We start from the raw sequence: 26,751 nt of genomic DNA on the forward strand, positions 1-26,751 counted from the left end.
TTCTCAAGGCCCAGATACATTTTCTGGACCAGCCCTGAATCCTTCTAGTGATAGCAACAGTTCCTGAGAGCTCAAGTGGGCTGAGCATGATGGTGTCCTTCACACAGATAATCTCATTTAATTGTCAGGCCCCTTAGTGAAGCGGGATTATTGCCCCAGTGGGATGAGACACAAAAGTTGAGCATTTTGCCCAAGGACACACAGCTAATCCAGTAGAACTGGGATTCAAAGCCAGGCAGTCAGCCACTAGGCTGTGCACTTCTCTTTAATTCTTATTGTCAGTCCACGGACGGAACACAAAAGGGAGGAACTTTTAGAGTGAGGAAGCATGTCTAAAAATCGGCTTTATTTATTTATTTATTTATTTTGGCTTCTTAGAAAATACAGAGTTTCTTAACTTCTGACACCCAAGTTGTAAAGGAACATATTATTCTAGAAGCACCTATAAGTAAACCTAGACTCCTTGGGAGGGTAGCGGGTATGGCTTGATCAATGGGCCTCTGCATGCTTAGCTGTTTCTCTACCTGTCCCATTTGTTTCTATAGAGGAGCACGCACTCTGCCCCAGAGACAAACCTGGGTCCCCATGGTGGGTCTTGTGTGTTGGTGATGACTCAGTTGAGAAACACTCTCATGCAGGATGTCCATACATTTACTGTTGGCTTCTGATGACTCGACAGGTAAGTACTCACATTGCAACCTAGCTCTTCAGGTCAGCCTTCCCAGAGGAACCTGTGGGGCTTAAGCTCAGTCTGTTTCCATCTGGAAAAATGGAGCTAATGGCTCCAATCCTTCTCACCTTATAGCAGTGTTACAAGGTAGTTATGACGCACTTTATAAGCCACTGGAGTTACTGTCTATGTTATGAGTCAGCATTTTCTTCTTTTCTAAAATACCTTAGTTTCCCTACTGCCCACTCTTTACATAGTACTGGTTTGACATTCCTATAATAAATGGCAGCAAATGTTTCACATTATTGCATTTATAGCTGGTGAGTAATAAAATCATTTAAGGTGCCAGTTTGCTGGGAAAAAAATGTTTTTAACTAAATGTTCACCCTCTTACCTGACAAGGTGCCAGCCATTAGGGATACAGTGACTAGTAAGATACTAGCTACTGCCTTCAGGGGATTGCTAAGTTTCCTTTATTAGTGATGGGTAAGCTTAGAGAGCCAGCTGACTCCTCTATAGGTCCAAGCAGTCTCTAGTTTACATTGTCCCCTGCATCCTAGTAGGCCAAGGGAGAATGGGGCCTAACTGAAGAAAGAACCAAGTCAGCCTGGGGTTTGTTTCTGTGTAACTGAGGGCAGATCACCAAGCTCTCTAAGCCTTGGTTTGACCTGGAAAATAGAGAATCACCACCCCCTTGCAGGGGTGTGGACAGTGTCTGTTCATTGCTTGATACATGTAGGTATTTATGTGGTAGTCATGACTGTTCTTCACCCGAGGTTACAGGCATGGCGTGGTGAGTCACCCAGCAGGACTTAGAACATCACTGAGCAGGTAACACGATGGAAACAACAGACCAACACAAAGGAGTAAAGAGATGAAGTGCTGCTCCCGTTAGTAAGCATAAGCCTGGTATCTGCCATCAATCTGCAAAGATCAAATGCATGACTCATATTATTGAATACTCATTTTAGCTTAATGTGTAAAAAGAAAAATACAGTCAAGCAAGGACTTGGACAAAAAAGCTGTCCTGGTTTAAATGAAGCCTGAGTTAGGATTGGGTCCAGAACATCAAAAGCACTGACAACCAGGTCCATGGTCATTCTTTGGCAGTATCTTTGGTTGGCAAGAGAAAGTTTTATTTCCCAACTAAATGAGCACCTTGTAACAATCACCTAGAAAGTAAATAGCCAGCATGGGCCTACGAGCTTTCTCCCAGGTGTAACTAGGTCTTCCAGATGTTGCCTTTGATGAATCCCCACAGCATACTGCGGACCTCAAAGCCAGGGCCTGATCAGTAGTCCTGGGAGACAGGACTGTGAATGGTAATGAAACCTGGGCGACTCATCTGGAGTGAGATGACACCATGAGGTCTGACGATTCAGAATACCCCTCTGCTTTACAGTCTGACCCTGGGCTTAGTCAAGATGCTGATACCTATGCTTGTTTGATTCAGCACTCATGTGGGTAATCACTTCAATCTTGGCTAAACTACTGTGTTTTCAACTTAAAACCATGCACAGCAGGGACACTGCCCCCTCATTTTTAAAGAAAATTAGTTATTTTAAATTAAATATCAAAGTTTCTATCATGATAAGAAAAAATTTAAAAACTTTATTGGACTTTATGAAACCTATTTTATAGTTTAGTATTGCTTTTATTTTGAATTATTATTTAAGGTGGGGAAGGGGGTGTACCATGTTTCTGAAGTTTAGGACCTTTAATGGGTTTAATCTGGGTGGCCCTGCTGTTAAGGAAAGTGGGGTATCTGCTTTACACTGGAAAAGGGCTAAACCTGTCCTATCCCCCCCAAATCCTTTACAACCTTATCTCTGTACCCCAACATTAACCACTGGTTTAAAAGATGGTAGTTCCAACAATTCTTTATTATCAAGCCCTGCTTCCCTACCTCCCACACCTGCACCCCAACCGAGATTGTAACCTTTATGTTCCCTATGTTTAATTCCGTAAGAATACCTCATTCTAGCCTGCACTAGATTTTGGCTGAAAATCTATGACTTTGAATATTGTCCAGTCGCTTTTTAGCCCATATTCAGATTACCAGCTACTACCAGAGTGCTTAAGATGGGTTAAGCACTTGACAAAGTAGCTTTACTCTCTAAACAGTCTTATGTACTAGGTACTATCATTTGTTCAAACAAAGAAAACAATGAGGCTCAGACAGGTAGTTATCACCCAGGGTCATAAAGCTTAGTATATCCTCAATAAATATTAGCTGTTTGACAATAGGAAATGGCAAAACTGATGCAAACCCAGTCAGACTTCCAAGCATATGCTCTTAGCCATTCCTAAGGGACCCCACCTCCATCCTTCTAACACACCTTGTCCCTCTTCCTGCCCCTCACCATACATATCGAACCACCATTGACCCAGGAGATTAAACCAGAATCACTCAGGAATCTACTTCTCCCCCATATCTAATCACCTGCCAATTTTTAAATTTTAATTACTAAGCAGCTCTGAGCTGTCAATTTCTCTCCATCCTCATGTTTACTTCTCTGTTTCAAATCTTACATGGACTACCCTGGTCTTCTCTCCCATTCTCTATATATACAGTGAATGAAGACACAATTTATTCATGCCACTATGAATATGCTCCCCACTGCCCTCAACGTAAGGTCCAAACTCTTTAGTGTGATTTATAAAGCCCTTCCTAACCTAGACCCTGCCCATTTCTCCCCAGTCCAGCTTTACTAAACAAGTATTTAAAAATCTCCCTGCCTTTAACATGCAGACTTGTCTACTTTCTAGCACTGTCGTCCCACTTCCCATCTCTTAGCTAACTCCTAACAATTCCTGGCTTAGACATCCCTTTTTCCAGGAAGCCTACCATGACACCCCCACCTGGGCACCTTTGCAATTCCTAAGTCACAGGACTAATCACACCACATTGTACCAGTTGTCAGCTCATTTTCACCCTCTTGGAAACTGTGAGTCAAGATGGTAGAGCCAGTGTCTGTCATTCTTAAAGCTGTATCCCAGAACCTGATGGGCTCGTAAAGAACAGACAGTAAATCTTCCTTAAAAGAACAGACCTCTACCTCCTTGCCTGCTCTCTCTCCTGGAGGGTTCCCGCCAGTCCCTGCCCCTGCCTCTCACCTACCCAAGCGTCTTACCCAAAGAAGGTATTTATTGGTACACTTTTTGAATGAGTTCAAGACTTTACTCACCAGCCCTTAAGTTTTAGAAGGATTAGATGCATTCTGCTGATAAATTTGACTGTCTATATAAGTCTAAAAAATATAGAATGGCTGCTAATTCATAAAAACGGTTAAAAGGCCTTAAAAGCGTAAGTCTATTTTAATCAAATACCTTATAGTGCAAATATAGTAGATTCACATGCATTTTACTTTTACATACTCATAACAAAATAATTACATAGACTAAAGTTGCAGTTTTTTCCTAAGTGAGTCCTCATTTTTAACCAAACCTACAAAGCATTTATTGAAATTAGTGTTCTGGCAAAGCCACATACTTGAATCGAGCAGTGTCAATGCTGTAGTATAAAAAAAATGAAGTCTCAAGATGCAGAAGCAGCAGCCCTATCAGCAACCCCTCTTCTGGGGAAGGAGCCCACACATACTCCTTCGCCCAATTACTATGATGCTATTCCTCTTAAGAGTTTATGGACTGAACAGAATGCTTGTATCAACAAGTAAAGACTTTCACAGAGGAAAACTGTCATAGAAGTACATTATTACTTTTTTTTCCTGCTTTTTAAGGATATTGCAATAGAAATATATTAACAATGGCCTCAAATATCCAATATTTTTCTATTTTCTATTTTAAAACAAAGTTGTAGGAACCTACAGGTCTTAATAAAGAACTCTCTTCACAGCACAGCTGTAGTTCACTTTACAAGGCAAAAAATTCCCTTTGCACTATATATCCTTAAAAATAAACAATGTAATGTAAATAAAAAATTCAGATCCTGTATCAATCATAATTCGATCTTGCCTTGGGATATACACTTGGATATAGTCAACTTCGCAAAGCATTCACTTAATATTTTAGTTGAAGCAAAAGTAAAAGGGCTTTCCGCAAAGGGAACCTTTATGTGGTGTCCCGGGCACTCAGAGGTTCAGCTGAAGTCTCGATTGGTGAGGACAACTGGAGCCACAAGGGTCCAGGCGTAAAGGAGGAGGCAGACCCAGCTGGAGCTGATCTTGACCCACACAGCTGGCCACTTGCTGGTAACATTCTGGAACTCTGCATCAGGGCTAAGAAAACAGAAGGAAGTCAGAAAAAGGAGCCTGACACTAGCATCGAGCAGCCCCCCAGCCAAAGCCAGGAAATTCCCCAGGGAAACTTGGCTGACACTAATCCTTAGTGAGGTTCGAGAGGGGATCTGAGGAAACCGCTACCTTTAGTTTTTATGAGCAGGGAACCCTACCTCTCAAATGGCTTGTATCTTCTTGCCAGCATGAAGAGCCCTGACTACTCTAATCTTGGGGCAACGTTCTTCGGGAACATCTGGTAAAAGTCTAGACTGAAATGGTCTCCATGAAACTCTCCTTCCGTACCAATCATTACTCTGATCAGAATACTCTACATGACCCTCTTGAGACACAGAGAAAAATTAGAGAACAAAGATTGAGCTCCCCATAATCTGCACTGTAAGAATCCCAACTGGATTTTAAATCCAAGAGGAGAAACAGTCAGAAGTATTTCAGAAAAGAGTCGGCACTGAATACAATTTGTTATATAGGTAAGAGAAGGGGATTCTAAAGTCAGGAAAACGGATGGAGATTTTACAGTCGGCCCAAGGAGGCTAAGTGATCTTCCATCTGTGTTGTCTGAGCCTCCTACCTGTACCAGCCAGTCACGGTCATCATGATGTACAAGGAAGCCAGGCAGAGCATCAAGTGGAACATAGCGTAGCTATACTGAACTCCCTCTTTCTCGTTGTCCATAGCCCGCCGAGGCTGTCCCTCTTCTTCATCGCCGGCACCATTGGTAGATGTTTCACGGAGGATCACACTTTCACTTCCTGACAGGGTCAGCTTACTTACCTGGCTATTGGTAGAAGTGCGGAAGCTAGAAAGTGATCCCAAGGAAAACAAATCAGAAATGGGCCATGAAGATGAACTGCTGCCATTGGCTTATATGCATGAAGGTTATTTCTGAACTGCTCCTACTTTGAGGCCTGACGGGCTTCTGAAAGGCCTGCTTGAAGTTCTGAACTGTTGCCTGCCATCACAAGACAGACAGTACTCTCTTCAGTTACTACTTGATGGTTTAACTGCTTAGGAGTTTCCCCAAACATACTATGCTCTCAAGGTCTACTTCCATGACTTCACACATACCTCTTCTATTCTTAGAATGTACCGCCCTCCAACCTTCCCCCAGCTAGCTTACTTGTCCTTCAGTTCTCTGGGTATGTGCCATGTCCCCTGGAAATCACCAGGCTGGATTAAATTCCCACAGCTCTTTATGCTTCCCTCTGCCACAGCACTTACCATTCTTGTCTTTCTTGCTATTCACTGAACTCCTTAACAACAATGACCTTAGTCATCTATGCTTTCTGGCACATAATAGATGCTCACTAAAGTTTGTTAAATGACTCAATAACAAAATACATATAAATATAGGACAAAAACTACATGATCACCTCCACAGACATAAAATAATACATTTGGCAAAATCCTTTTCAATATGACAACAACACTCCAACTAGGAACAGAGAAAATTTTCTCAAAATAATAAAGGGCGTTTATGAAAAACCCAGTGCTAAAATCATAATAATGAAAGACTAAAAGCTTTTCTAAGATCAGGAACAAGACAAATACTATACTCTCATTCAAACCAGAGCAATTAGGCAAGAAAAAGATAATAGGCACCCAGATTGGAAAGAAAGATATAAAATGATCTCTATTGGCAGATTATATGACCTTGTATATGGAAAGTACTAAGGAATACACACTCTTAGAATCAATAAACAATCTTGCAGGATACAAAATTAATATATAAAAATTAATTCCATTTCTATATATTAGCAATGAACAACCTCAAAGATAAATTAAGAAAAAAATCTCATTTACAATGTCATAAAAAAAAATAAAATACTTAAGAAAAAATTTAACAAAAAAAATTTAAGACTTGTACAGTAATAACTATAAACCACTGAAAGAAATTAAAGACCTAAATGAGACATCCCATGTTCATGGACTAGAAGCCTTAATATTGTTGAGATAATACTCTCCAAGTTCATGTACAGATTCAACTCAATCCCTTTCAAAATCCCAATTACCTTTTTTATTTTTCGGCAGAAATTGACAGGCTGAACCTAAAATTTACATGGAAATGCAAGGGACTCAGGATAGCCAAAATAATCTTGAAAAAGAACAAATTTGGATGATTCACACTTCCCAATTTTAAAATTTGCTACAAAGTAGTAGTAATCAAAAAAGTGATATTGGCATAAGGAGGGACATACATATCAATGAAGTAGAATTATGAGTCAAAAAATAAACCATTACATTTATGGTCAACTGATTTTTGACAAGGATGCCAGGACAAGTCAATGGGGAAAGAATAGTCTTTTCAACAAATGGTCTGGGACAACTGGATATTCACATACAACAGAGTGAAGTTGGACCCCATACCGCAAACCATATACAAAAACAATAAAAAGACAAATAAGCCGGTTTAAAATATCCAATTGTCCATCAACTGATGAATGGATAAATGAAATGTGGTATTATCACACAATGAATTATTATTTCCAGCAACAGAAAGGAATTAAAGACTGACATATACTACAACATGGATGAACCTTGAAAACATTATACTAAGTGAAAGAAGCCAGTAATAAGACCATATAGTGTATGATTCCACGCATATGAAACATGTGAAAAGCAAATCTAGAAACAGAAAAGAGATCACTGTCTGCCAGGGCAGGAGGGTAGGGGGAATGGGGAGTGACTGCTAATGAGCATGGGTTTTCTTTCTAGGCAAATAAAATGTTAAAGTTGACTGTGGTGATGGTTGCACAACTCTGTGAATATACTAAAAACCAACCGAGCCGAAACCGGTTTGGTTCAGTGGATAGAGCGTCAGCCTGAGGACTGAGGGGTCCTGGGTTCGATTCCGGTCAAGGGCATGTGCCTTGGTTGCGGGCACATCCCCAGTGGGGGGTGTGCAGGAGGCAGCTGATTGATGTTTCTCTCTCATCGATGTTTCTAGCTCTCTATCCCTCTCCCTTCCTCTCTGTAAAATATCAATAAAATATATTTAAAAAAAAACAACCAACAGAACTGTATGTTTTTAAAGGGTGAATTTTGCGGTATGTGAATTATATCTTAAAAAAAAAAAAAAAAAAAGGCCAAAAGCAAAACAAACAAAAATATGAAAACAAATGAGTATAACTGTGTTTCATAAAAACTACTAACAAAAATAGGCAGACAGCCTAGGGCTGCAGTTTGCCAATCCCTACTTTAAGCAATCATTAAAAAAAAAAAAAAAAAAACACAGGTAAATCTACACTAATAAAAGAAAAAGATGCAAATTGACCATACCTCTGCAATGCCTACCAGCCAATCAGGAGGGAATATGCAAATTAGAAGGACAAAGATGGTGGCGGCCCCACCACCCAACTGCTCCAGGCACGGAGCGGTCAGGCAGGGAAGGACGCCTGCTATGAGAGGGAGGGTGGGGGGCGAAGGGACCTACAGGAGCAGCACTCCGGCCGCAGCGGAGACGAAGACGGCAGACTCCGGCCAGTGTCTGCAGTGAAGATGGAAAACTCCAGCCGGAGTCTGCAGTGAAGACAAAGACGGCAGAGAAGACGAAGACGGCAGACTCTGGCCAGAGTCAGCAGCAAAGGTGGCAGACTCTGGCCGGAGCGAAGGCAGAAGGCGGCGGCCAGAGCGAAGGCCTGGGTCCCAGATGCGGGAGGAAAACCAGTGCCAGAAGCCAGGGGAAGGAAGGCCTATTGCACAAATCTTCATGCAACGAGCCTTTAGTCTACACATAATGTTATAAAAAGCTGTCCAGGTTATAATGACAAGTTCATATTTTAGAATAGAAAGTGTATTTATACAGCATGTTCCTAATTTATTTACTTTATTTATGTATTTTTAAAGATTTTTATTGATTTTTAGAGAGAGAAGGGAGAGGGAGAGAGACAAACGTTGATGTGAGGGTGATACATCAATCAGCTGCCTCCCATACCCCCACAACTGGGGATCAAGCCTGCAACTGGGGCATGTGCCCTGACCAGGAATTAAACCAGCAACCTTTCAGTACACTGGATGACACCCAACCAACAGAGCCACACTGGTCAGGGCCCTAATTTATTTTTAAAAATTATATATCAAGTGATATAAATAAAATTGTGTATATACCCCAGCCAGGTGACTCAGTTGGTTGGAGCATCATCCTGTACACCATAATAAAGGTTGCAGTTTCAATTCCCAGTCAAGGCACATAGCTAGGTTGTGGGTTTGATCCTGGGTTTGGGCATGTGAAGTTTTTAAAGATGAGCCAACCTATCTTCAGAACCACTGCTCTAGCTGATCTAGGGTCAGGGATAGACTTCCTCCTCCTAAACAAATGAGAAGGTATCTCTTTGTAAGGTTGGGAAGAATTATTTGATGAGAGGATTTAATGAGCTTTAAGAAATGGGTAGCCGAGGCAAGTAGAGGACTTTTAATAAAGAAGAGTTAGGCTGATTTTAAAATATTCCTCATACTACTTTTTGAAAGCAAAAAAGCTGCTTCACCCATATTAACCTTCATGAGAATCTTGTTCTAAGTATTTTTAAACTTACCTAGAATACACAAGGCAGAAAACTAAGGTTAACAGCCCAATAAAATTCCCAGTCTCCACAAGATGCCCACTCTGCGTTGGTGGAGCAGAGGTAGGGACCAGAGCAGTTGAATTTGCAGGAGCCAAGGTTGGTGCAGTCAGGTGTGTAATGATGCTCCATAGGCCTGGGTTGCAGGATTGATCTGAAAATGGGAAATATTTTATTATCTTTAGTTATAACCCATCCTGTCCTATAAAGGATTTGAAAGGTTTGGCTACAAATGCAGTCATGACATAAAACATGGGAATGCTCTATTTAAAAGAACTTGAAAGTTAGCAGTCAGTAACATATCTGTGTTGCAATCAGTGACTTAGTTTTGGGAAAAAAAGAAACAATAATTTGTCAAATTTCACAAATATCAATCTTGATTTTAGTGGTTTTGAAGTTTAATAAATCTTGGTTCTACAATTATGCAAAGGCTCTGAGCATAAGGAGTTTATCCCTAATTTTGTTGTCACATACTGACATAAGAATATAATAAAAGTAAGTTGAGCCTGGCTTGTGTGGCTCAGTGGTTGAGCATCGACCTATGAACCAGGAGGTCATGGTTCCATTCCTGCTCAGGGCACATGCTTGGGTTGTGGGCTTGATCCCCAGTGTGGGGTGTGTAGGAGGCTGCCGATCAATGATTATCTCTCATCATTGATGTTTCTCTCTCTCTCCTTCCCCCTTCCTCTCTGAAATCAATAAAAATATATTTTTTAAAAAAGTGGAGTCATCATTAGAGGTTCTGCAATAATTGTTTTCCTTTCAAAGGAACCCACAGAATACTCTATTGAGAAACAACCCTATAACTGCCCAACTGGTATGGCTCAATGGTTAAGCACCGACCTATGAACCAGGAGGTCACAGTTCGATTCCCAGTCAGGGCACATGCCCGGGTTGCAGGCTCGATCTCCAGTTGGGGACATGCAGGAGGCAGCCGATCAATGATGCTCTCCTCATCATGGATGTTTCTATCTCTCTTTCCCTCTCCCTTTCTCTCTGAAATCAATTTAAAAATATTAAAGAAAAGAGAAACAACCCTATAATAACTACAAAAGGAGATTTCCTACAGCTGTTTCCTTTAGAGTCCGTAATACCAAAGTAAAACACAATTAAAACAATTCTACAAAGAGCCAAGACAATGTTGTCTTTTCTAGCTCTCAACTAGTTTGACTTAGTCCAGGGAAAAGCCTAGAACAGCAATTTTCAACTGGTGTACCACAAGAATTTTTAAAACATGCAAAATCTGACTATTTAGTCAGGGCACTGACCTTTTTTCCCTTAGAATGTCAAAAAAATGACAACAGCCAACATTATAGTCATCGGTGTGAATCAATTAAAATTATATCTACTTTTTTTGTCAGATTGGCAAAAAATAAAGGTTGAAAATCAATGGCCAAGACTAACATAAAGGATTGCAGTTCCTTAGACTGTCAGCTATGAGTAGCTATGAAAAGACATGGAGAATAAAACTTGAAAGACAAGCCGAAACCGGTTTGGCTCAGTGGATAGAGCGTCGGCCTGCGGACTGAAGGGTCCCGGATTCGATTCCGGTCAAGGGCATGTACCTTGGTTGCGGGCACATCCCCAGTGGGAAGTGTGCAGGAGGCAGCTGATCGATGTTTCTCTCTCATCGATGTTTCTAGCTCTCTATCCCTCTCCCTTCCTCTCTGTAAAATATCAATAAAATATATTTTAAAAAAAGAAAAAAAAAAAAACTTGAAAGGCAAGTATCTGCAGTGACATTATACTTTCCAGTGAAGTTTAAGTTTTCTGTTTGTTCATTGGTTTGAATCTGCTCTAGCTTTAGTTTTTACTCTACTAAAGGAATAATTTCCTACTTTCATCAAATGAATGTGCTATTGCCATTCTCTTACCAGGCTCATTGGTCAGGGCTGACCATGTAAGGTAGACGGTGTAGAGTGTGATGATGGAGGACTGCAGGAGGCCAGAACGAGGGTGGTGTTCCTATGGAATCAAAAAGAAAACAATGCCTCAGGGATTGTAAGGGCCGACGTTCTAAAACCTGGTGTACTTCTCTGGGATCCACTGAATTGTTATTCACTAAGAACCTTCTGATGTTGAAAGATGACAAGTAACCTTTCAGATTGAGCTAGCTTGAAAAAGAACCCAGGAAGAGGAAGCATATACAGGCAGTCCTCGGGTTACGTCGGATTCAACGTACATTGTTTCGTAGTTATGTCGCCATCTCCCATTTATTTATAAAAAAAAAAAAAGTTCCGTCATTTCGACATATGTACATATGTGCTTTCTGTTTTTTATTATTTATTTACCACAAGTAAAGGTCAGGAATTGTTATCTTTCTTTTAAATTTTTTTTACTGCCCTGGCTGGTTTGGCTCAGTGGATAGAGCGTTGGCCTGGGGACTGAAGGGTCCCGGGTTTGATTCTGGTCAAGGGCACATGCTCTGGTTGTGGGCTTGATCCCCAGTTGGGGGCGTGCAGGAGGCAGCCGATCGATGATTCTCATCATTGATGTTTCTATCTCTCCCTCTCCCTTCCTCTCTGAAATCAATAAAGCTATATTTTAAAAAATAAATAAATAATTTTTTTTTACTGTTTCACTTCATTTCTGCCGTGTATGTGCTCCATGTGAGTGACGTAGGTGCTTATGTAGGTGGGTTCCGACTTACAGTGAAAATCGCATTATGTCACGCCATAGGAATGGATCTCCAACGTAACCCAAGAACCTACTATATTCTTGGTTCTCAAGGCATTTCATAATCCTAGAAATTCCTGTTTATCACACAAAGGCTTTGATTTATTATTCTCTTAGTGTAGAGGAATCTTAACTCTGCTTTGCCATTAACTAGCTGGATGACCCATCATCTCTCTGGAACTTCACTTTCCTCATTTTTAAAAGGAGGGGTGATGTCTAGATGTTCTTTTCACATCCTATATAACAAAAGGCTAATATGCAAATCAACTGAATGGTGGAACAACCAGTTGCTATGACAAGCACTGACCACAAGGGGGCAGACGCTCAATGCAGGAGCTGCCCCTCTGGTGGTCAGGGCGCTTGGGGGTGGGGGGTGGGGAGTGCTGCTCATCCAGAAGCAGGGCTCACAGCTGGTGAGCACAGTGACGGTGGCGGGAGCCTCTCCTGACTCCCTGGCAGCACTAAGAACCCCTGAAGGATCCAAGGGCGCAGGCTGAGGTGAGAGACTCCTCCTCTCCCCGCCTCCCCGTCCACCCCACCCCCCAGCCCAGTGCACAAATGTTTCATATATAAAACTCCATTAATTTTTAAAAGAATGGTACTTAAGTGATAAAACTTAGGAGCTTGAGTTTTGTTTTTAATTATTAAAAATCAATTCTTTGTTCTAGTTTAATTCCCCTAAAATATCTTGGCTAATGATTCATAAGAATCATTCTCAAGTTGTAAACAATCTTATGAAAATTATAAATTCTCAAGTTGCTTAGGTTTTCTTAAATGATAAGAAAATTATTCATTTAATTATACTATAGGCAACTTAATGGCACACTTTATAGTTACTAAGTTGTAATTATGAAGACTTTATAATAATATGGAAAAATGTTTAACTTGGACATAAATTCATATAGGTTACCTAGGTTTCAAGTTTAGCATTAGTTAAAAATCTCACAGGAGGAAGAAGCAGAAAACCACCATACCTGAATTTTTGGATGGATGGATATAATAGAAACCACAACACAAAGGATCAGATTAATACTGATAAAGAACTTGTTCTCTGTGCAGCCATCTGGTTTGGTGTAGTATATATAGAGCCAAGTGACAAAGATGATTGAAGAGGTATACAGGATGCTTGTGACAGACAGTAAAACTGAAGAAAAAAAAAAAAAAAAAAGAAAACCAATATGAATACCCACAATCCTAACAAACTTTTATATTGAAGACCAATTTTCTTCTCCATATAAAAATAAAGACATTATTTCACTTTTATGATGGTTACTAATTTACAGTTAAATGACAGAAGCCCCAAGGTTGAAGTTTCAGATTGTGTTCGAGTAGGCTCAATGTAAAATTACAAAATCCACCAAACAACTGAATTCACTTCCTGGATTACCTAACTTAAGTTCATGGGTTGAAAAACCAGACATCTGATCATTCTAACCAGAGTAAATCCTAACTAAATACAAAATATTGTTCACTATAAGCTTTTCTTAGGAACCTAAAAGATCTCTTAGCCTTCAAAATGTCCCAGTTCACAGCAAGTTGAGTGCCAGGGATGGTGTTAGCACTAAACAGAACAAACAGATATCTTTTGTAGCAGTTTTTCCTCTGTAGCTGCTGGCTACATAAACCTGTTTCCTATCACAACATGACCACATCGGCAGGACCATCGCCCCAAAGAGAGAGGCCCAGGCCACTGACTGGTGGGCTGCGGTGGGTAGGCGGGGCCTCCCCCTCTGTGGGGTGATCCATCAAGGACCCTCAGCTGGGTGGGTGGGGCCTTCATCTTTGGGGCAATCGGTCACAGGGCTCCTGGACTATCAGAGGGCACAGGCTGAGCTGAGGAACACCCCCTCCCTGAGTACATGAATTTCGTGCACCGGGCCTCTAGTGTTACTATAAAATGATGATGTACATTAGGTTACTAGCAGAGTTCTTAATGCTTTTCTATCTGAACATAAAATATTTCTCTACTTTTAGTTTCTCCAAAGTAGGGCAAATCTACAATTCATTATTAAATTTTCCTATAGTTGGAGTGATCCAAAATGAAATAGACAAAACAGAAGTAAATACGTTAAAAAAAAATGAAATAAATTTTATTAGTCAGGAAGAAGGAGAAGTTTCAGGATTTCCAACCCATAAAGATAGACAATTTAAAAAATCTTTTTCTGCAATAAACAGACATTACAAACAGTTTAAGTGACCAATAACAGGGCAATGGTTAAATGAATTATGGTACACCGTGCCGTGGAACATCAGGAATTGTATGGACTGGAATACCATGCAACTGTTAAATGAGTAAGACATACCTATGTTTACTGATAGGAAAGAATATTCATTGTACAGTAAGTGAAAAGAGCAGCCCTAGCCGGTTTGGTTCAGTGGCTAGAGTGTCGGGCTGTGGACTAAAGGGTCCCAGGTTCTATTCCGGCCAAGGGCACATGCCCGGGTTGCGGGCTCAGTCCCCAATGGGGGGCGTGCAGGAGGCAGCTCATCAATGATTCTCTCTCATCATTGATGTTTCTATCTCTCTCTCCCTCTTCCTTCCTCTCTGAAATCAATAAAGAAATATATTTAAAAAATAAAGAAACTAACTGTATTAAAGGTTACCAAAATTTAAAAAAAAAAAAAAAGAGCAAGTCATGGAACAATATATAGTATAAACCTATTTACGTTTAAACATAACTGGATTCATTCTTATCCAGTTGGTGCTATTTATATTATCTGTGCTATTCCCTTCCAGTGGTTACATCTGGAGAGGAGAGTGGGTTGTTGCAAGTTGGTAGAGTTGCACGTTTTATTCTTTATAAAATTCTACCATTTATTTTTATGGTAAAAATGGTACTATTTTTTTCTTTTTTAATTTAAAAAGAAGCATCCTAAATATGTAAGATGAAAAGTAAACTGGACAATTTGATAACATGTGCTAAAAATATTAAAAATATCCATATCCTTCCACTCTTCTACTTCTGGGAATTTATTCTAAGGAAATAATCAGAAATGTACTCAGAAATATGTTATTAGGTATTTATTGCTGTACAGTAGACAAACTTATTCACAAGCTATTTATAAGTTTTAAAAATGATCAAACTATAAACTATTTGAATATATACATTTAAAAAACAAATAAGACACAAACATAGTATACATAGAAGATACACATGTAGACTAATATGTTAACAGTGAATAATAATTACTGGGGAATTAGATTATGGGGGAATTTTTTTCTTTTGTGATTTTTGATTTTTAAGTTCTTGACTCAGAACATCTATTATTTTATAATTGGGGCGGGGGGGTTTGAGGTGGAGTCAAGGCAAGGAATCTCAACCATTATTTTTAAAACTAAAATACAGCTGGGTCATTGCTCCTAATAAGTAAAGGGCTCCAAAGTCCCTCCCCATTCTTACAGGCTATAAATTGTGTTCCCAACCTAAAAATTTTAAGTACCCTTTTCCACCAAAAGAGTTTTACAAGGGGTGTGGGGTCATACTCTGAACAAAGCAGTAAGTACTGTTCACTTTCTTCTGCCTATGTTGGCAGATGTCCCACATGTAGAATGCATCTGAGTCCCCTTGTCCAGGGAAACAAGGAAATACAACCCAGAACTATGTCACTAAATACAATTTATATAAATGCATGTAGTTACATTACAAATCTCAAAATAAATGAATTGGGGGAATCCAATTATTTATATTATCTGTGCTATTCCCTTCCAGTAATGCATATAATTCAGAATTAACTCAACGGAAAAGTATAGTTTTTAAAGTCAGCTCGACCCTGAAAGTTTGTACATTTAAACCAATGGAGATTTTTCTTGTATGCCCTGTTTAATGTAGCATAATGCAGTGTGGCTCCCATAGTTGAGTTTAGATACTTACCAGCATACCAGCACCTTGGGTTTCCTTCTTCCATTCGATTTACCCATGATTCATTCACAGAGTGAGCCATGTCTACCAACAGCACCAGCTGGATAAGAATGAAGATAAAGGCCCCAAACATGCCAATAACAAACCAGACTACAAATCAAAAGAACAAAGTTATTCTTTACCATACAAGTAACATTTCACAACGTTGCTAACATTCTAAGAAGATTTCAATTCAAGTAAGAGAGAGGAGGTAAAAACATATTCTGTCTCCAACACTACAGAGCAAGATTACTCCAATTCCAAAATCAAAGGCATTGTCTGAGAAGTGTTCAGTGAGTTTCAGACCTTTTAAAACTTGTTTTAACTTGTGCCAAGGGGAGCCTAGGATCTAACATTCCAAATGCTACTATAAGCTTTTTCCTTTACTTTACAGGGAGGAAAAAAATCATAGTGGAAATCCACATGTCACTCAATGCCATAGTAAGGAAGGAGGCTAAGACAGGGGTGGTAGAGCACATGAGTTATAAGTCCTTATGTTGACAAGCTCTCTGATGAACTGAGTATCGTCAAGTAAGAAGATAGACTGTTAAAATATTGACAAACACGCCTTGCCATGCTAGCAGTCAGCAGCTGTGTGTCGCAGCAGGTTGCCTAGGACCAAACCAGAGAGGGTCAGACCTGCATTGCCACCACGTGCCCACCATCCAGATATCATTGCTGACATGTACACATAAGGAACTGTTTGACTTTGAAACAGGGACTCAGAACTGTTGGACATTGAAATTGGGACTCAAACATTTTTTGTTATTATATGTTTATTTCTAGTCTGAAGAGGCAAGATTTTTTAAAGGAAAGAAATGGGAAAATATAGATACAGAGGCAAAGAAGCATTGAACAGACTGTCAAACTACAGCGGGAAGGAAGGGGAGGTTGGGGTGGGGGGGGTGCTGTAAGAGATCAACCGAAGGACTTGTACGCATGCATATAAGCATAACCAATGGATACAAGACACTGCGGGGGGGGGGGGGGGCAGGTAAAGGCATGTACAGGGTGGTAGGGGAGGCTGGGGGGGAGGTCAATGGGAAAAAAAAAAGGAGACATATGTACTACTATTTGTAATACTTCAAACAATAAAAATAAATAAATAAATAAAAATATTGACAAACAATTAACATATGGTTCCAGAATAGCTGAGAAGTGACGTGAATGCCTTAATATCTTAATATTAGTACGAAGTCATATAATAGGACACCATCTCCTTTGTCAGTTCTACAAAATCAATACTGAAAACATAGTTTTAACTTAATCATGTAGAGTCTGTATATTTTATAATTAACCCCCTTAATAGTGAGCCATACCTGTGGTGAAATAACCCCCAGGAATGTAGAAAGATCCAACCATGATACCAACAATGGCAGCAATTTTGAAGAACCAAAACCTATTAAAATATTTAAAAAGGCATTTATGAAATGCTAGTTTTCACCCTAATAATGAGAAAATGAATTTCTAAAATGCAAAAATAAAGCCTTAGTAGCGTTTCCAATATGACTTGACTTAGATATTCATTTGATATGAGGCTACTTCATTCAATACTTCACAAAATTTAAGAATAAACAGCACAGGGAACAGATCATTCACATTAAGAGGAACATGTATCCTTAAAGTTTCCCTACTTTTAGCACTTAAAGATAGGACTTTTTCTAGAATTCTGAAGAATTCTAGACAAACAATGTTAGCTAAATATAGGGCAATTAACTATTAAGTGTGGGGAAAAGTTATTTCCCAATCCTTCATTTACAACATAGGATATAAGGGCCTTGCTCACAATTACACAGTTCATCACTGGCAAAGCCAAGACCAAACCTGGCTTTTAGTTCATGATCTTTAAAGACTCCTTGTATGGCAGAGTGAAAGGAATCAGACTCTGGAGCTGGACAGACCTGAGTTTCAATCTCAGCTCCGACCCTCATTGGCTGAGATCTCAAGCAATTTATATAACCTCTCTCAAATTTGGTTATTGCATCTATAAAAAGGAGATAATTTATGTATAAAGTTTACAAAACTCCCTTTACTCTTCAAATGAGAATTAGGGGAACTGGAGACCAGGAAAGAAAGAAACAGAGTAAGTAACTCAGTAGCCCAAATATATCCACGTTTATCTTTCTGAATACAATCCTATATAATAAAAGTGTAGTATGCAAACTGTCCCCTCGACCAGAGTTCTTCCGGGAGTTCGACCAGTGGGCAGGTGGCCGGGGCAAGGGAGGGAGTACCTGGCCAGCAGCCACTAGGGCCCCTACCAGTGCACGAATTTCATGCACTGGGCCTCTAGTTTAAATATAACATGCACATTTTATCTTTTAACAATAGAAAGGAAAAATAAATACCTTTATTGATGTGGTACCTAGCACAGTGCTTGAACTATTTCACAGGTGTTCAATAAAATCTAGAAACTTGAAACAAAAGGCCTGGGGCGGGGGACAGAGGTGGGATAGAATAGAAGGAGTCAATCAATGGGAGGGAAAGGGGGACACGTGGAATACTTCAACAATAAAGATTTAAAAAAAAAAAAAAGCCAGCTGGTGTGGCTCAATGGTTGAACACTGACCCATGAACCAGGAGGTCACAGTTCAATTCCTGGTCAGGGCACATGCTGGGCTTGCAGGCTTAGTCCTCAGTAAGGGGCCTGCAGAAAGGCAGCCGATCAATGATTCTCATCATTGATGTTTCTATCTCTCCCTCTCTCCCTTCCCATCTCTGAAATCAATAAAAACATATTAAAAAAAAAAAAAAAAGAGGTCCCTGTCCCTGTCTATCAGAAGAGGAAGGTGGTCCCATCCGGTCCCAGCTTTTTCCTTCTATCTCTGTGTCTTGTCTCTTTCTTTTATTTCTCAATCCCCAGCCGCCCCTACTCAGGAACTGGACCCGCTCTCTAGCCGCGCTGGACGCGGAAAGAGAGAAACACCTACATTTGGCGCCCCGGAACAGGGACTGAGTACAGGGGTACTCACAAAAGTAAAAGTCAGGCGAGGGGATCGCTCCAAGAACTGCACGTGCCACAGATTTAAAGAAGTAAGAAGGAGCAGTTCAGCCAATTTGGGTGCCAGAGCGTTACGTGCGTCACCACAATGGACCCAGACAAGCTCCTTGTCCCTTCACTCAAAAGAACTGAGAGCTGCCCCGATGAGAGCAAAGCGGAAGTAGAAGAAAACTGAAAGCTACGTAAGGGACTGAGGTGCCAACATGGGGTCATCTGAAGAAGTTAACGACTGAAGCCCAGCTTATAAGTGGAAAATCCAGAAGTTGAAGCTACTTCTTCAACCATGTTCCTGCTTATGCTAGCATCTGTTAGCTGCCAGTCTTCTGCAAAGTCTTGCGCAGCCAAGTCCGAGGACTCTGAGTCCACCAGCAGCAAAAGAAACTTTCTTTCATTTAGTAGCTAAAAATGTTAACATGTCTGTAGTTTTGTTTTCTCTTATTGCTGTGTTGCATTGGCATTGTTTTGTTATTTTAATAGCCAGAGTTTTGCTCTTGACATTCAAGTTTTAAAATGAGAACATTTATGTAGTTTGGTTTTTGTATTGGCATTGTTTGCAATTGTTTTAATATTAGAGCTTTGTTCTTGATGTTTAAATTTTACTTTTATTATAGTAGCTTAAAAACAAAACAAAAAAAGGTAAGACTCTCCTCATCCCCTCTACCTCCTCCAATGCTACAGGTCTCCAATTGAAAATGACACTGAAACAATTTCACATGTACAATAGGTCAGACATATATCTGGGCCACTGATTTACATACTCCACTGCTCCCATCAGAATGGCAACATTAACAGCTGAATGTGAAGGTCCACACTATAATATAACAACTTAATAATAAATAAATCTTACATACCCATTGTGTATTGCTGCTCTGGGATCTTTGCTCGTTTTTACTTTTAACATGAGTAGATAAAAGGCAAAGAAAAAGATGGCCAAGGCAAAGCTGATCCGATATGCAGCTTTAAAACCGACCTGCACATCACAATCTCTATCAGCCTTTATATCAACCACCTTGATTTTAAATCCCCCTTCACAGAATCCAGGAATCTGGAAAAAATAATGTCAATGTTATGGGAACACCCACATTTAAACAGAGATTCTACCCCAACATAGGAAAGCCTGGATTTACAAAACTGACTACTTCAACAACTGCAAGACTATCCTGTGGGATTATTCTCTATGTCTTCCAATCATTTACAATCTTGTCACCAGAGAGTATAAACAACTTGCATTTGGGAAATAAAAGTGAATGCTCTCTTCTTTGCGCTTTTCTACTGATGAGGTTATCTCCCATCATCCCATGAATTTTCATGCTACAACTCACTCCTTTCAAAGGCCTAGATCAGTTTAAATGTTTAAGTTTTAGGGCCACCCTTTTCATATCTGTTTTCTCTCTCAGTTGTTAAACTAGAACCTGAAGATGTTCACTTAGACTTCCTTTATTTCTGGGAAAGGACTAATCCCTTCATATTCTGTATCTTAACTATATCCCAAATTACAATGAATTTGACTGACGTTCATAAGTGAAGAAATAAGTAAGAATATGAATGTCAACTAAAATTTTGCAGAATGTAAAAATAATACATTAAGGGTTCTGTTACTTCTACTAACCTTCTTCAGCTGATTTTTTACCCCTTCTGTTTGCATGATGCAGGATACAACAGTGCCCAGGATGAGAATAGAAGCATAAATGAGGCGAGTCACAGTGGAATTCTTACTGTTGGGACAGCAACCGCATAGCAAACATGATGCACCACCACAAAGGCATGGAACCTGTAATAAGCAGATGGCCATCTGAGGTCTTTCAGTGGACTCCTTCATGACATAGGTATCGCAGAATAGAAAACGAAGCAAGCCAGATTTTGACAGTTTTAACAGAAAATTACAACTGGGAGGAAGTGGTTAAAAGCATGGGCTCTGGAGTCACTATTATTTCTGTCACTTTATCTCAGCAAACCTTTTTCTCCATCTGCAACATAGGCTCTAACAGAAAATTCCTCCCTCAGACATTACTGTATTAAATAAGCACTCAACACAGTACCTAAAACATATTAAGAGCCCAAGAAATTTTATTTATATTCACACAGGTATATTATCTCTAAAAACATGTCTTAATGAGAAAAATATAAACCTAACTGCACTTGCTATTTACCAAGAACCCTCGTTACCAAATTTGATATTACAAGCAACATTACATGGAAACCCTTATAAATAACTAGAGGCCTGATGCACAAAATTCGTGCAAGAGTCGGCCTTCCTTCCCCGGCTGCTGGCACCGGCTTCCCTCTGGCACTGGGGACCCGGGCTTCCCTCGCAGCCCCAGCTTTGTCTGGAAGGACATCCAGTCTAATTAGCGTATTACGCTTTTATTATTATAGATGATAGCAAGAGCCATTATGCTCCATTCAAGAGTAACCCGGAGCCCTGGCCCGTGTGGCCAGGGTTGGAGTGTCCTCCAGAACACCAAAAGTTAGTGGGTTCGATTCCCAGTCAAGTTGCATATGGGAGGCAACTGATCGATGTTTCTCTCTCACATTGATTTTTTTCCCCTCTCTCTCCCTCCCTTCCTCTCTCAAATCAATAAAAATAAATAAATACATAAATAAATAGTAACCTGGAGATTCCTCAAAAAATTAAACATAGAATTACCATAAGACCCAGTAAATCCACTCCTAAATATAAACCCAAAGGAACTGAAACAGGCATGCAAACAAAAACTTGTACATGAATGTTCAAAGCAGCACTATTCACAACTGCCAAATGGCAGAAACAACCCTAATGTCTATCAATTGATGAATGGATAAGTAAAATGTGTTATAGCCACACAATGGAATATTATTCAGCCATAGAAATGAATCAAGTACCTAGTGTGTAAAGATACTTAATCTGTGGAACAAACCTGTCCTACTATGTTTTATCACTTCCCTATTTCTAAATGACAGCTATTCTTCCAGTTGCTCACTCCAAAAACCTTGAAGTCATCTTTGATGCCTTCTTTTCCCAAAACCCTCATCCAGTGTGTCAGCATATCAGCTCTACCCTCCGAATATACCCAGAATCTGACCACTTTCATAGCATCCTTAGCTATCATGTTGGTCTAAGCCACTAACATCTCTCATCTGGATTAAATGCAATAGCTCCTGTTTCGTTACTGTAGCAACCCATTCAGAACCCAGAGTTAGTATAAAGATTATTTTAAGATGAAAACATTTTAGATTCAAAATAGATGTAGAAAAGAAAAGCCTTCTCTCAGAGCTTTCCTCATCTGACTAAACACAAAGATGTGAGGTTGCCGTAACTTCTCTCTCCAAAAGTTTTATGACCATGAAGAAGATTAAAAGACTTCTGCATCTACACAAACAAGTTATTATCACAAACTTTCTTATCTCCTATTTGTTCTCCTAAACACATTTGGCTGGGCTGGTGTGGCTCAGTGGTTGAGTATGAACCAGGAGGTCATGGTTCGATTCCCCGTCAGGGCACATGCCGGGTTGCGGGCTTGATCTCCTGTAATGGGCATGCAGGAGGCAGCCCATCAATGATTCTCTCTTGTCTTCTATCTCTCCCTCTCCCTTCCCTTCCTCTCTGAAATCAATAGAAATATATTTTTTTTTAAAAATCACACAAAAAAAACAACCCATTTGTCTTTCCTAAGAAATAAGACAAGTTATTTGTTCTTCCCATAGAAGCCCTGTTCTCCTACCTCCTTTTTCCCCATTAAGTTAGGAATATAAGCTCTATATTCTAACCACCCCTTTGAGTGGTTCATCACTGAGCAACTGTGTGTGAATGTGGGTTTTGCGCATAGATAAACTCTTTCTTTCTCTTGCTAATCTGTCTTTTTGTCACAGGTCCCTAACTACCAACCAAGGATGGAAGAAAAGTTTTTACTCCCCTATTTTGTAAATAGTGAGTTTAGTGGATTGTAAAAATCAACTGACCAGAAATTTTTTAATGTGGTAGAAAAATTGTACAGCAGATGGTAAAGGTAAGATTTCATGAAACTTGTGTCTAAATGGATGTATTAACTCAACTGTGTAAAATTTATTTACTTTGGGTCAAAATTTTTAAAAAAATGGAAAGCCACTGCTCTCAAGGAACCTACCCTTTTTATTTAAGATCCACAATCTTTTTAAAAATATTTTTTATTGATTTCAGAGAGGAAGGGGATTGGGAGTGAGAGAAAGAAACATCAATGATGAGAGAGAATCATCACTGCCTCCTGCCTGACCATACTGGGGATCGAACCCATAACCCGGTATCAAACCGTGATCTCCCGGTTCATAGGTCCACCTTAACCTATGGGGGGAGGGGGGTGCCTAAGCAATAGTAGTGGAATGAGCTCAGAGAGTCCTCTGAAGTGAGTATACGAGGGAACTCCGCATATTCTATTCTATAGATCCTAAAATTTCCTTTTTAAAATATGGAGTTTACAATCTACAAAATGATTCAACTGTATCCCCCAACAGCTTTCCAGGCGATGGATGCTAGAGTTATTATCCTCGTCTTACGGGACTTATACAAGGTCCCAAAGTTCAGACGATGGCTTCCAATTTTGAATAATAATCTACAAGGCCTTCTTCCCCTTGCACCAGAACTGCACAGGCCTCGGTTAAACTCACAGCTCTGCCACATATTCTGTAGCTTTGGCAAATCCCGTGCTACAGGATAAAAATATTATTCAAACCACGCAAATTAAATGGCGCCACCTTAAGAAGGTGCTTCGAAATGAACCAGAGAGCTCCTGCTTTGGGAACTCATTCCTTGGTCCTATTCCAGCAGCTGGTGAACCCAGAGGCCGGAAGGCTCATGGGGGCGGGGCAACAGAAATTGTAAACAATGGCGGCCTGGCCTCCCACGTTCATCAAACGCGGAAATTGAACCGTCTGATCCTGATCGCGGATTTTGGCCTGGACCCTTGGATACTCTCTGCAGCTCAGGGCCGGTCCCTCCAATTCCCGAGCGTCTGCAGCCGAGGCCCGTTCGGGTCTGATCTTGGGGCTCACTATCGCCCCCCCTCGTCCAAACCACAGGTCAGACAGAGACACTAGACCAGGAACTCACCCAGCTGGCCAGGGAGCAGACGCCCAGCACAGCTCCCATGGTGACGCCGGTGATGGAAGTGGCGGATCTGGAGGCTTCTCGCGCGCGTTGTTACTGCCAGTTGAGATGTCTCCTCAAAAACACGAAGGTTTCTCAAGCCGGAAACGCACGGCTAGCGTCATTGCGTGGCCCCGCCCACCGCCCTCGGCCGCGGCTCAGAAGGCACCTGTCATTGGTAGAGAAAGAAGGCGGGGCTAAATCCTCGCCAAGCTGAGGGAGGAGGCGGGGCTAAACCTGCCAGTGCTTGAGTAGTGGAGGCTTTATTTCTTCACCTCATTTGTATTCACTGGGAGTCCGTTATGTGTCAATATCTGGGATACTGAAGTAGTTAGGGGCAGAAATAGAATATTAGAAATTAACTATAATTATAAGAAATATTAATCATGCTTTGTTAACCGTGATTGTTATTTTCTGATTAGATAAAGCACAGTCTAACCTCGCTGAGAATTGTACACCCTGGGTCATGGGAGATAACATCGGAATGTAGTCTGTCCTCCTTCGGAGAACTGCCTATCATTATGGAAAGATTTACAACCTCGTGGCACCTAGCCCTGGAGGCACCTGCTCTTTACAACCCTCGAGAGGCCCCTATTCCCTGTAATCTGGTCCCAGGGCCCAGAGGTGCCCGCTCTCTGTAACTCTCCTCCCCCCAGCCCACATGACTTGTAACCTGTAATGATTATCCCACGCTCACTTTCCCATACCTGTAATTCCTACTTCTCCACGTAATCTTGTTCTTCTACCCAATGTAAGCAGTTGCCTTATGGTGGGGTGCAGAGCAGATTTTTGTGGATGACCTACTGCTCTCCCAAACTGCGGCATTATTGGAATAAACGCTCATATGTGATTCAACCCTGTCTCTGCTTAATTGGCTGAAGAAGTGACAGGCAGCCCAGACCCCTTGGTTGTCCCGTTACAAAGTGTACAAGAATTTATGGCCTAGTTAAGAAGAGACTGACAACATAAATGCACCAGAACATATTGTGATGAGTACTATGAAGAAGTAGCATAAGGGAATATTCTTTTCATAAAAATTTAATGCCCACTAGGTACAGGGAAAGCAATTTAGTTGGGGACAGGGCAGAGGGGGTGGGGGCTGGGAGGTTGTTCTGAGGAATTTAATCTGAGAACTGAAAGATGAGTCAAGTTTATCAGGGAAAAAGGAGCAGTTTCCTAAAATGTGGGCTCTGTATATCATTGAAAGGCACAGTGAAAAAGTCCTCTTTCAAACCATAGAAAAGGTTTGTTCGGGACTGGTATGTATTTAACGTTTTCCTAACCCTTGCTTATCTCCCTTTTTAACAAAGTGAAGGCTTCATTTTCCACATCTCTCCAAAGGTAGCCACATCTACAGTTAAATAACCATTTTGTTTCAGGGTTTGTGTGTGTGTGTTTGCAAAAAACTTCCATTCCTACCAACCAAAGCTGGTTTTCCATTTAAGCAGTGAGGTAAATTTTCTTTTGTAGATGTCAGCAAAAATTGAGATTCTATTTAAAGAAGGAAAACTTGAAAATGATTTATTTAAATACATAACATTGTAGGTGGTATGTAGACTTGCCAATGATGACAATGTTGTACAAATGCCTAATGTAGGGGGAACATTTACCTGAGAATATAAGAACCTGTAGAGTTTGGAAGTCTATAATATTTAGATTGGAAGACACCTTAGAAATATACTCAGATCTCTTCTTTGACTGAAATGGAAAAAGGCTCAAAGTGAAACGGTTTGCCGAAGGCCACAGGAAGGGTTGATGGCAGAGGAAGAATTACGCAAGCTTTCCTACTTCCTGCCTCAGCCTATCTCCTCCCCAACCCCCAAACCCCTGCCCAAGTCAGGTTGCTTCAGAAACACTGAACCTTCCAGGTAGCTCTTAAAACCCCGTTATCAAAAAGATTTATTTATTCAGCTTGTTCATTAAGGGAGAACACACACCAGGGAAACCGTGAGGGATCCTGGTAAGAGGGACTTGGAAAGAGTTTATATTAGAATTTGGGTACTCTAGGATGGTTTAAGGAAATGGGGAATTGTTTTGAACTGGACACAGTCAAGGAGCAGGGACAATTTGATGATTAGGTATCTTAATTTTTATCCTGGAGGTAGGGAGATTAAGTAAAGCAGGGCCAAAATTGTCATTGAAAAAGAAAAAAGAAAAAAAAAAGCAGGACTCACTCCTGTTAGAAGAGGAAGTTGTTGAATCATATTTGTCTCTGCCTTGTTCCAAATAAGCAGTGGCCTTGTCTGATACTTGTTTACATTCTGTGAGCACTGTTTATGTAAGGAGCACTGGGTCAAGCCAGCAGCTGAAGAGTTTTTCATTTTCTGACCTGCAAGCATTAGTCCTCCCAAATGTGGTATCCTGCCCATTTCTGTGTTTTTAACCCTAAGTGGTTAAGTGTGCCTCCTCTAGGGGGCAAAGTTGGAGGAAAGCACATCTTTGAGATCCTCTACTCCTATTTTCCACCTCAGCAACATCTCTTCTAAGGTGGGGGTCTCACTGCCACCCAAACAGCCCCTCCCATATTTGCCTGTTGATTGTCAAAACTAGATGTGTTTTTTTGTCCCCTGTAGGAGAGGAAAATTTGTCTTC

The 26,751-nt window shown here is 40.5% G+C and overlaps 1 protein-coding gene across 2 annotated transcripts; it reads right to left on the minus strand.

Moving 5' to 3' along the window:
- Positions 1–220: 220 nt before the first annotated feature.
- On the minus strand, positions 221–24,308 carry SERINC3 (serine incorporator 3). Of its 2 annotated transcripts, XM_080685265.1 has the most exons (11): positions 24,124–24,308; positions 20,671–20,832; positions 19,913–20,106; positions 17,380–17,459; positions 16,034–16,171; positions 13,136–13,305; positions 11,360–11,450; positions 9,459–9,639; positions 5,498–5,725; positions 4,740–4,908; positions 221–1,594 (listed from the first exon to the last, which is right to left on the minus strand). In XM_080685265.1, the coding sequence occupies exons 1-10, from the start codon at positions 24,160–24,162 to the stop codon at positions 4,770–4,772; spliced, it is 1,422 nt and encodes a 473-aa protein (XP_080541391.1). In that variant the 5' UTR covers positions 24,163–24,308; the 3' UTR covers positions 221–1,594; positions 4,740–4,769. The 2 variants fall into 2 exon arrangements, with proteins under 2 accessions (XP_080541391.1, XP_080541390.1); XM_080685264.1 differs by lacking the exon at positions 221–1,594 and having other exon boundaries at positions 3,970–4,908.
- Positions 24,309–26,751: the final 2,443 nt, after the last annotated feature.

The sequence above is a fragment of the Plecotus auritus genome, assembly GCF_963455305.1.
Source record: "Plecotus auritus genome assembly, chromosome: 8".
Taxonomy (NCBI): domain Eukaryota; kingdom Metazoa; phylum Chordata; class Mammalia; order Chiroptera; family Vespertilionidae; genus Plecotus; species Plecotus auritus.